The 12,085-nt window shown below is 35.5% G+C and overlaps 1 protein-coding gene across 1 annotated transcript; it reads left to right on the top strand.

Moving 5' to 3' along the window:
- The first annotated feature begins 3,958 nt into the window (after positions 1-3,958).
- LOC108773742 (zinc finger protein 160) lies at positions 3,959-10,909 on the top strand. Its single transcript, XM_018539658.1, has 4 exons — positions 3,959-4,120; positions 5,329-5,475; positions 6,946-7,149; positions 7,496-10,909. The coding sequence occupies exons 1-4, from the start codon at positions 3,959-3,961 to the stop codon at positions 10,727-10,729; spliced, it is 3,747 nt and encodes a 1,248-aa protein (XP_018395160.1). The 3' UTR covers positions 10,730-10,909.
- The last annotated feature ends 1,176 nt before the right edge of the window (positions 10,910-12,085 follow it).

Here is a 12,085-nt window from a genome sequence, read left to right as displayed (position 1 = left end):
CGCGAAATTGCCATTGTGAGCCAGGCATTCATTTGATTTCCGCGTGAAAGAGAACATCGGTGTAACATTCGTTGCGAGACGGTATAAATTTTATACTCGATTCATAGAGTAACTTTGCGAATAAACCACAATGCAAGCAGAGAGGTTCGTCGGGTAAATCGAAACCACAAGCGTGCACCACCCAGTGGTCAAGATTTTTGGGAAACACGAGATATTGTTTCGTTCAACGAAAAGTCATGAATGTTAACGTAAACCGCATATATGTGGATAGGCTCGACGAGTACGAAATCCGTTTGCGCTTTTAAAAGAATCAAGGTCAGAGAGTTGAATTTGTTTTTTTAGCATAGCGTCAGGGGGGACTGACAAAGTTCTCGTTAAACGTAAGTAAACATGTGTCAATGGTTACTCGCACACGCTGTATATTAATGTGAATAGTTCTAAGAGGATAGAGAGAGTTTCACACGCAGGATACCCCCGTAGATAAGGCTTTAGCTTGATGGTTCTAATTTCATGTACGCCACATCTGCGTACACATGCATATACATATATATCATTAAGCGCTCAAAGGCGATCATTAAACGATTGTTACGAGCATAAGTTGTATAACGTCGATTGTCGTATATCGATTCCGTAATCGTTCGTTACGTTGTGCTCCATTAGCGTTCGCTGTTCGCAACAAAGGAGCGCGAATAATCTTCGATTTGCATACAATGTGCTTATTACGAGTTATAACCCGGCGCGGTGTTGTGTTTCTTTCGCGGTGCCTGCGTGAGCGAACAAAATGTCAATGCAAGTTCAGTCGACGTACCAAGTAGTTGCGAAGTAGCGCGTGTCGAAAGAGATAGAGAAAGAGGGAGGAGGGAGAGGGAAGAGAGTTACATCTCGTAGGGAGAACGTTGAGAAAACGATTCGTAGCCACAGTCGAACGGAGTGAGCACGAATACGCTCAAGTTTTCCTATGATTACTTCCTCCTCTCTTCTTTGGTTTTTTTTTCTTTCTCTTCTTTATAGCCGACGAAAGTACGTTACAGGCTTCTACACGAATATCACTCTGATAGCTGTGAAAAACGAAAATGAGACGAACAAGAGGAGAATGACGGTCATTTTTAACGAGTCCAAAATCGTCAGCATTGAACCATATTTTTTTAGAATAATCAGTGGTTATGTCACAATATTATTTCACCAGATATCGTTTGCCCTTGTGACAAATGACTTGTGACAAATTGCGAGAATGTTTGGTGATCTAGATATTCTTTAGAAATCTGTGACGTACATTTTGTGATTGTTATCAAGCTAATAAAGCATATTTTATAATCAACAAACTGATATTTATGTAATGTTAGAGAGACATATTAATGCCAATTAATCGAAAAAAAAAAAAACATGGTTATCCACGACAACAAAGGAATCGGGAAATTTATCGATCGTTATGATGTCAGAGTTCTAACCAAAGTTGAGGACCGCTGTCTGTTGAAGAGTCAATAAGCTTAATATACTGTTTAATAAAGCTCTACCGACGTTATTGCGAAGGACCGTTTAATCGCTCTTAATTTTTTTAAGCCTCTATTTTGCGACAGAATTAACGGAAGTATAATACCAAAGATGCGCGGATGTTAATTTTATAGCAAATAGGAATCCGGAAATTTAGAGTCGGTTTAAACAGAAGATTGAAAGATTATATCACGTATGTTACATCCTGATGTATATGACGTGCAATCTGTCTTACCTGCAGTGTACAAATGACAATTTCGTGTATCAAATATATATCAGAAGGAATATATGAAATAAAAGTCGACCAAGCATACAATATATACCTTTTTAATATTCCTATCTCTCCTGATTATCACAATGTTTATGAATTAATTTTTTTTATATGAACTCGAATAAAAACAGAATCGTTGAATTTGTTTATCTACTATTGCAGAAATATTTTGTGTTTGAAATTTTAAAAATACAAAGACGTTTTGCCTCGAAAATACCTGAAGTTGACATGATTGATATTTATGATTGATTTATTCTAATATAATCTTAAATCTTTAATATAATCTTAAATCTTATTTTTTTTCCTCATTATTAATTGTGCAATTATTCAATGTATGTGTATGATTGTAAATGCATATGCGAATATCTGCAGTGTGCTCGGATCCGTGGGTACGATCTAAACTAAATGACCATGCGAATCAGATTAGAGAGAAAGAGAGAGAAGAGGGAGTGTATGTTAAGAACATAAGGTCTGTTCTTTTTCCACTCCAAGTTCTGAAATAGTGTACAGTGGTACAATATGAATTAAAGTAGAACAGCTACAGTTTGTTTGATTTTAACTTATTGCACTAGTTAGTAGTAACTATAGTCAGTAGTATACTAACTAGTGCAATAAGTTAAAATCACAGTTCATAACTGTAGTTCAGAATTCTTCAAAAAAGAACAGACTTATAAAGCCCTGCGTCCACGATGCTAGAACTCGATCCGAATTCTCGGACCAAGAAATGTGTAGCCAATCAATTTACCGTTTTTCCGTAAAAACTGCATGCTGATTGGATACACATTCCCTGAATTCAAGAACTCGGACAGAGTTTTAGCATCGTGGACACAGGGCTTTAGATTGGCACAGTATATGCTCCTATGATAAAAGTGAAGCCACCTGTGTTGTAAAATTTATTAATATGGCCTTATTCTTAGTTTCTCATTGGACCTAAAAATGTATAAATCAATTATATTCAAGAATTTTATAACAGTTGTAAAGCTGATCTTTCTGCTGAATGCAGCCAATGATTATGTTTACACGGACGCTCTTAATCGGATTTAATAACATTAAATTAAAAACTAATTAGAAACTGGCCAATTACAGTCATTTCATTCTTCAGGAGGAATAGCTATAAATTATAATTGGTCAGTTTCTAACTACTGATGTTATTAAACTCGATTAAAAGTGTAAACGTAGTCGCTGTTCTGTCAGTTTCACTTTTACCATGGGGGATACTAGGTTTATCATGAGTCCTTAGATGCATTTCGTTTCTCGCATGATGCGCATAATGCATCGTTTATCTTTGTTGCTCACCAAATGTTAAACAAGGACGTTAATGCATCATGTGTGAATCGGAAGGCATCTAATGAGTGCTATTTATGCGTTTTTGTCATGCAATAAATGTTTACAGCACAGACCTACAGAGAAGTCCTTGGATCTCTCTGTCTTATGGCCAACCAGGCTTAAAAAAATTTGACAAAAAAACGCATAATAATAAAATAGATAAATAGTATCCTTTAGTTAGGAAGTTTGGGAAGTAGAGAAAAAATTCCTTCAAACGGAATAATTTACACATGTATAATATATGTCATCGATCATATATGACCAATGTCGACAGGTTCGTGTTCCAACGTGTGCAGATGCTTCTATAATTATGAAAAATTTATTGTACGTCATACGACGAATGTAATACTAGCCATATTAACTCTTGCTATTTAATTTGTTAAATAACAAATTGTTCAAGTACATTGATTAACTATAAGATAGAAAATTTCTAGGAATTGAAGAATGTTTTTATCCTGCAGTACAGTATGTTCGTTCACAATGAACATAATTAGAAAAAAATTGTTGTCGTACTGCGAATGAAAAATATTAGCCTAAGGACCCTGGATCTAATTGGACAGCTCTGAGCACAGAATTCGTCAAGCGTCCGATCGCGCCATCTTGGCGCATCACCGGCAAGTTGGACGCACGGAAACGGTTTCTTGCTCGCTCCCTCGCCTCTTTAGTAGCCTTTAATCCAGTCTAGTTCCGGTCCGGCGTTCGTTCGGAGCCATTACTAATCTTCTGTTAGCGCAAACGCCGCAAACACAACGTGTCCCTAACCTGGGAGAATCTTTGAAAGAGTTACGTGGCGTCGGCGTCAGCGACGGCGTCCTAATTGTGGACATTGTGGTGTCCTGTGCCGAGAGTTAACGTGGTCAACGGACAACGATGAACGAAGACGTGATGGAGTTCGAGAACGTGGAGAATGTCTGCAGACTGTGCCTTTCCACGGATGGACCTAGATCTTCGGTGTTTGCGACGCAGGAGGAAGAAGAGGAGTTATCCAGTGTGCCGCTGGTTGCTAAAATTCAGGCCTGCCTGTCGATTCAGGTGCGTATGTACGCGATTTGCATTCATTCCACGTAGGAACTGGAATACTCTGATGATCGAGACGTGAGAAAGTCACGATCATCCATGACCGATTTCTACACAGTCTCGCCGTGGTACGCCGCTTTGCGACGCACAGTTTGAGGTTATGTCTACATAAGTGTCGATTCACAGTCGAGGGTCATACAATCTGGTTGTTCCTCCTAATCGCACATTACTCATGTCCTATCTCTTTCCTTCTTTTGATGTGAAGCGTAATTATAGCATCTATCTCATTCTTACGAATAAGCGAATCAAACATTTCAAATACTCTTTTAAATACGTCTTTTTAGGTGTTTGAAGTTTGAAAAGAGTGATACATGTTAGGGCTATAAGAAGATTGTTAGGTAATATCAGTTAACAGAAATGACTTTAAAATGAGCATTGTATTATAAGAATGTTTAACAGCTACAATATTTTTAATGTGTTAGAAATTTAACAAAAATTTTACAGATTCTATTTTTTACATCTAAGTATTTATGTAAAATTTGAGCACAATTCTCTTATTAGTTTAAAAGTTATTTAATTTTTTTTTATGTAAAATCATAGTTTATTGAGAAAGTAATAACTAAGGATTAAATTAAATTTTACATATATATATTAAAAAATAAAACATCAATAAATATTTCTGCATAAATTTATTTAAATCCATTTACTCGTTTCAAAGTTTATTGATCTAAAACTGCAGAATAATATGATCACATTTTTCTGTATAAAATCATTATTAAACGAAGTTCTTTTGTTTTTGTAGGCTAACATCGTCAAAATTTTTTTAATAATATCGATATTATTTGAAGTATAAATTGTATATAAAATCAGAAAATTAACAAATTCAAAATTTAAATTAATTTTTTTTACATATACAGTCCAATAAGATTTTTATTGTTTAACTATTTTCAAAAAATGGACATATGTATTAGTTCTAATTATTAGGAGCAAAAAATATAACATATTCACCTTAAAGTTTCAAACATTTACTTTTTTTTAAATTAAATTTTATGTTTTGTACGTTTGATAGAATATAAAAGTACAAAGTTTCAAGAAAAAAATTTAAAACAAGGAAATTGCAGATCAGAATAAGTTCAGTTTTATTTACAGTTTTTTAATATTTGTAATGTGTTTCAAATTTTGTTGAGATTTTTATGTAGTGATGGATATGCTCAATTTTTTAGATTTTAACAGCCGATAAGCTGTCCACATGGATATGCGCAAATTGTGTAAAAAGCGTTAATCAATGGCACATCTATAAGCAATCGTGTTTGCGCTCCCAGGACAAACTGAAAGAATGGCTGACAAATCAATTGCAGTCAAATTCTACGGTATGTTGTATTTTAAAATTTACTAGAATACAATAGTTTAAGTCATTTTTACTATACTATTAAATCTGTTTTCTCTTGAGACGCTTGAATTCTTGAATATGTAGCCATGTAGTGAATCAATATGTAGTTTTTACAGAAAAATTGCAGGTTGATTTGTGGCTGTACATTTCTCGAACCGAGAATTCAGACCAAGTTTTAGCACCATGAACACAAGGCTATAAGCCGCTATTTGTGCGTTTTTATCGTGCGACAAATTTTCTAATTTCTTGATTGGCTCTAAGATAAAGAGATCCGAGGACCTCTCTATTTTGTATACATTTGTCATACGACAAGAATGCACAAATGAAATAACGTCCTTAAGTCCTGTATCCTGTCCCCATGGTGCTAAAACTCGGTTCAAACCGAGAAACGTGCAGTCAATCAACTTACCGTTTTTCTGTAAAAACTACATATTGGTAGTTGTATATTCTTTGATTCAAGAACTCAGACGAAGTTGTAGCACCGTGGACATAGGACTTTAGGACAGAAGTATAGACTAGTAATGCATAAATATGAAAGAATCGATTCTGAAGAATCGCCCGCCTCCTTTTCTACCGAATCGATTTTTCAGAGTCGATACAAAAAGAAGCATTTCTTAAAAATCGATTCTTTTTTTACCTTTTTTTTCATTACATCTTGACGTAGGATTGACATTAGAATGGCCAATCGGCTATTAAAAGTTATAAAAGATAATTTCTCTAAACAAGGAGAATCGCTTTAGTAAGAATCAAGGTTCTTAGAAATCGATTAATAATTGATTGTTTGCCAAAAGAATCGACCTTCAAGAATCGGGAAAAAATCATCAATTCGCATCATTAGCACACACATTTGTATAACATACAAGTATAATACATAAAAAAGTATAAGCATAAGAGATCAGAATTCTTCTTTTCATGAAATAAGGATTTTTATTCTTTTATCATGATGCATTATGCTTTATGTAAATATCTGTACTCTGACTTTTAACATCCGAATCTCACATACTGCATCTATATGATAAATTTTTCAAGCGTATGTATCGATTAGCCACAAATTAGAAGATTTCTAGAAATCAAAGAACTTACTTATCCTGTAGCCAATTAACAAGTTTAAAACATTTGCTGTACAAATACAATACGAGGCTCAGACGAGGCTTAAGAACGATAATATAGACTTTTGCATGAAAGCATTAATCAGTTTTTTCTTTCATAAAAAATGATAAAGTACTCTGATTAAATTAATTTTTTTTTTTTGGATGAATTTATTTAACATCCAACGATTACTCGGATCAAACATAAAATAATTTAATGTTATGTACACGATGCTACATTATTTTTTTAGCATTTTTCACTGTCTAGCATCAATTTTGATTGTATAACTTATTTTGACACTGACAATGACCCTTAAACACACATACACACACTTATCCTCACGTTTTTCTAATATCTATAGGTTAACACAATCAAAGATGAACCAATGGACGTGGATTATGAAGATGATGTAGAAATTATCGAGGAGGTCGCCAATAATGTAGAAGTTATTGAGGAGACCACCAATAATGAAGAAGTAATTGAGAAGACTACCAATAATGAAGAAATGATTGAGAAGACTACCAATAATGAAGAAGTGATTGAGAAGACCATCAATAATGAAGAAGTAATTGAAAAGACCACCAATAATATAGAAATTATTGAAAAGACCAATAATGTAGAAATTATTGAAATGACCATCAATAATACAGAAATTATTGAGGAGACCACCAATAACTCAGAACAAGTGGTAAGTATAATTTAGAAAAACTGATTATAATTAAAACGATTTTTTTACATAAAAATTATCTGTTTTTCAGCATTCACTAATTCAAATAGTGGAAAACGATGAATCTAGTGAAAAGGTACAAGATGTAGTAGATAACAGTAGTACTAATGATACTACGAATAATATTGACAAGGACCCGGAACCAATTTCATCTGCAACGGAAAAAGAAACTGATAAGGAAGAGAATCAAACGGATCAGCAGAGTTCCATAGTTCTATGTTCCGTTAAAAGTGAACCACAAGATGAAGACGATACCGATGGTACTATAGAAGTAGAATCCACGAATAGCAGTGAATTGAATCCTATGGCAATCGATGAGACAGAGGACATTGTTATGGAGGCCGATTCTACACAAAAGTCCAATGCAGCTGGTATATTGCCTAAGAAGAAATTAAAACGCGGTCCTCACACTCATTTCAGAGGAACGCGTGTTTTTAAGCAGAAGTGCACGCACTGCCAGATATTTTTGCATTCTAAATACTCATATTTGAAACACATGAAGAGATTCCACAGCAAAGAAAACGGCATTGAGAATTCAGAGATACAGAACAACGATGAGGAGATGATCGAGGATCTAGAAGATGAATTGATCAGTATGGAGAAGGACTCACCGCTGACACAAGTTCAACAGGATATTATTAGTCAACTGAAAACTTTTTCTTGCTACTCTTGCGAACAGACGTTTAACGATCGACGTAGCACTCTTTCTCATATACGTCAACATATGCCGGATTTAAGACCGTACACATGTATTGCTTGTTTGACTGAATTTCCAGATCGATCGATGTATCAGTTACATTGCGGAGCTTCCTTTGAATGCGCCATGAAGATTGCCCTAGTTGTACCGAAACTTGGTAGCGAGCGATATTTTACATGTAATATGTGCTTGCGCTCAATGCAAGGCAGGAAGGAGTTACTCAGCCATTTGTCGAAGCATTCTGATAAGCAGTATGAGGAAATGATGTCATCGTCGACGCGAGCTCCGCCTAAACTGAAGCCAATGGCACCGTTGCCATCCTCGAAAACCAGCGCTATCATGAGCGGACCTTACATGAATGGTGATCCAAAACATAATCATGCCTGCGATTTATGCGGCATGATCTACCGATATCGGCCCAATATGATAAAGCACAGGGAGATGTGTGCGCGATTGGACCCAGACAGCAGAACATTGTACAGATGCGTGCATTGTTACATGACGTTCCTTGTATTTAAAAAGTTCCACTATCATATAACAGCCGATCATAAGAAAAAAGATTTTACATGTTCTGAGTGCTTTTCCAAATTCCGATCGCCTAGTGATTTTGTAACTCATTATGAAACCCATCGCACGACAATGCCAGCCAACCGACAAATGCAACACGAGAGTACCTCGCAGAATTCAGTTCAAACACCATTGAAAGAACGTAATGCTTACGAAACAAATGTCAAACCAAGGGTTAGTTCACGAATATCAAATCAGCAGTATCCTTGCCCTCTTTGTTCCCAGAAGTTCTCCACGAGAGTTGAACTGAAAGAGCATCGAACTCTTCATCTCAAAATGAAGATATATTCGTGCGCCATTTGCCGTAGCTTATTCAGCAGCGCCGGCGCCTTGGAGAGCCATATGAAAGATCATGGTATCGAAGATGCGCACGAAAGGGACGCCAATGTCTCTAACATGGAATTCGGCAGCTTAGATGAGGATGTAATGATTGAAAAAGATTCAGTGAATATCAGTGCCATGTCGGACCCTGGTCCGCAAAATCATGAATGTGGCGAATGTGGTAAGGTACTATCCAGTTACGCTAATCTTCGACGACACGCTAAAATCGCTCACCGGAATACTAAGATCTACGATTGTGTCAACTGCTCACGAATGTTTATGCGTAAAGATTTGTATGATACTCATATGGAAATCAAGCACAATTCTAAGAAGACAATGCTGCAGTGTCCGCAATGCCCTAAGAGTTTTGTCTTCCATTCGAATTTCTCTTATCACTTCCGTACTGCTCATATCGAGAAATCACGAACCGGTTATGCTTGTGATATCTGCGGTAAAGTCTTTGTTGAGGAAGCGTCTTTAAAAATACATAAGGGCTGGCACAATCGCGCAAATTCACGTTTGAGCACTCGATTTATACTGGGATATCAGAACGCGTCCGATGACACAAAAGAATCAAGTAGCGTTGAATTTGTTGAGAATTCAGAACGGCCAGCGAGAGCACGAAAGTCCTTCCCTAATGCACCACTCCAATCATTAATAAAGACATCAGATAATTATCAATGTCAAGTATGCAATGACAAATTCAATGATGTCGTAGAACTGAGGACCCATTTGTGGGATGTCCATTGCGCTCGCAACAAACTAGAAAAGAGTTTCTCTAATGATGAACTTCAATGCGAACTTTGCACGAACATTTTCCCCGACAAGGAAACCCTAGCATCTCACATGCAATGGCACAAGGCCAATCCTATTCTTAGTGATATACAAAAGACGACCTTCTCCTGCGATATATGCGGCAAGTCTTACAGTTCGAAGAAGGTTCTATGGAAGCATAAGAGGCTTCATAAAACTACCGTTGTAGCCTCAATTAAATTCCAATCTATAGCTAGAAAACCGATGGCTACACAATTCTTGTGCAACTTCTGTCGTAAAGTCTTTTCAAGCAATCAGTCTCTGCAACGGCACAAATTCACCTTCCACAGTGATCCGCAGAATCGTGCCCAGCAACAGTTTTACAACAGCAGTCAATTACCGTCATTTAATGAACCAAGGGTAAAGCGTATGAAACAAGACGTTGAAAACGATAATTCACAGACCAAATTGTCGCCTTTCGCCATGGACTTTGCTGGCGAGAGAAGGAAGCCGGTCATGTGCCATGTTTGCAAGAAAATGTTCCCTAATATGAGCGTGCTGTATAAGCATAAGCAAATGGTTCACAAACGACCAAAAAAAGAATTGATACCCGAGTGTATACCGATGTCGACTCACGATGGCCAATTTTCATGCAACATCTGTTTCAAAAAATTCCCTGGTCTATCAAATCTGCGACAACATTTCACAATCAAACACAAAAAGACGTCCGAAGCCAACAACACATCAATGATAGTGAGCAATGAAAGATTGTCGCTCCCAACACCCGAACGTCCGAGGGATGTGAAAACCAGTGAAGTGGCCTACAATAACGTAATGTACAGCTGTAAATTGTGCAAGCAGTGTCACGTCTTCAATAAGGAGTCTATCATAAATCATATCACCAATGTGCACAACGCAGTGTATCAGGCTGATAGCAATACGTTCCACAGGGAGGTCACTCTGAGCACTTACGTAGTGAAAGATGCGATTGGAGCTACTTGTCCGCTATGTGATGTTAAATATCCTAATAACAGAGCTCTGAAGATACACTACATTAAATTCCACGAAAATAATAATTGAAATTGATGTTAAAATCAGACCATTGACTGCTCCAGACGCGGAAAGATTTTTTAATCACAAAGTGTAATCACAAAAATCGAAAGATTATCCTTAAATCACGATTGTCTACATAAGGTGATATATTCTCGAAATAGCATCGATTCTGAATAGAAATGTAAACCGAAAAATTTTGATTCAAATAACGGCTTAAGATTAAATTTAATTTTTAGTTTCTGTTCTTTTACTGTAACGGTTACCGGGTCCGTTTGGATTTTGGTCTTTTCGATTTCGGTTTTCAATAATTATATAGATATTTGTATAATATTATATTATATAAAAATATATATTATATGTATATGATATAATATTACATTATGTATATTATCAAATCTTAAGTATATTATATTGTATACCTGTTACCGTTATCACTAAAACAAATTGGAAATGATGAACATTGGAACTGAAAGTTGGCTTCGGATCACAGTCGTAATCAGACCGATATTTTAATCCATAATGTAATTTCGATTTGATTCTGATGTATAATATTCTAATAAGATTTTCTTAATCTAACGACATTGTTTTGCGATTTCAATCTTTATCATACATTCTGAATAGTTATGATTAACAGGTAAAGTCATGTGCAAGTACCGTTAAACTATAATTTCGTAAGATTAAATAAAACGATAAGAAGACAAATTACATTATCTTATCTTCAGATATAGAAAGTGTGCCATTTTATAAACACTTCAAATATCTTAGTTGTTTATTTTAGAAAAGTTTTTTTCTAGTATGATTGAGAGAGAGAGAGAGAGAGAGAAAAGAACAATTAAAATATTTGCAGTGTGTAATTAAAATGAAGTTGTCTTATTGTTCTATACATTGATAAAGCTTTTATTTCATAGTTACTTTTATAGGTAACGATTTATTATGAGTAATTTGTTACCCGCTTAATATAGCGATTGTATAACTGCGACCAATGAGCTGTGTAAATATCAAAGCGGTAGAATAAACATATGTATGACGAGTTTATGAAACGTGGCAGCCTCTTGATGCAGTTATAATAAGTTGATTGCTGCAGTCAGGTATCTACGTGGTCAATTCTTCCACAAGATTAAAACTTTTAATATGTTTTTTTACGTGAATCATGTTATTATTTTTCGATTTTAACGTGTATGTTTTTGAATTTTTTCAAAAAAATAAAATAAAATAATTGTATAAGTATTAACCGATATTATAGTAGATTTTTCACCATGTTTACCTGGTTGCAGCGATAATGATAATGATCAACACGGGAATGCTGCAACAATTACAAATTTCTTAATCTACTATAATAGAGAAGATTCACATTGGGTAATAATTATAACTATTATTATATAT

The sequence above is a fragment of the Cyphomyrmex costatus genome, unplaced genomic scaffold (assembly GCF_001594065.2).
Source record: "Cyphomyrmex costatus isolate MS0001 unplaced genomic scaffold, Ccosl1.0 scaffold219, whole genome shotgun sequence".
Taxonomy (NCBI): Eukaryota; Metazoa; Arthropoda; class Insecta; order Hymenoptera; family Formicidae; genus Cyphomyrmex; species Cyphomyrmex costatus.
Note: the sequence above shows the minus strand (reverse complement) of the source record. Positions and strands in the feature narration are given on the sequence as shown.

Excerpts from the sequence above, each read along its gene's own strand:
- LOC108773742 (XM_018539658.1), top strand. The coding sequence starts at position 3,959 with ATGAACGAAGACGTGATGGAGTTCGAGAACGTGGAGAATGTCTGCAGA. Across the intron at positions 4,121-5,328 it reads AGGCCTGCCTGTCGATTCAG|ATTTTAACAGCCGATAAGCT; the intron begins GTGCGTATGTAC and ends TCAATTTTTTAG. Across the intron at positions 5,476-6,945 it reads AATTGCAGTCAAATTCTACG|GTTAACACAATCAAAGATGA; the intron begins GTATGTTGTATT and ends TAATATCTATAG.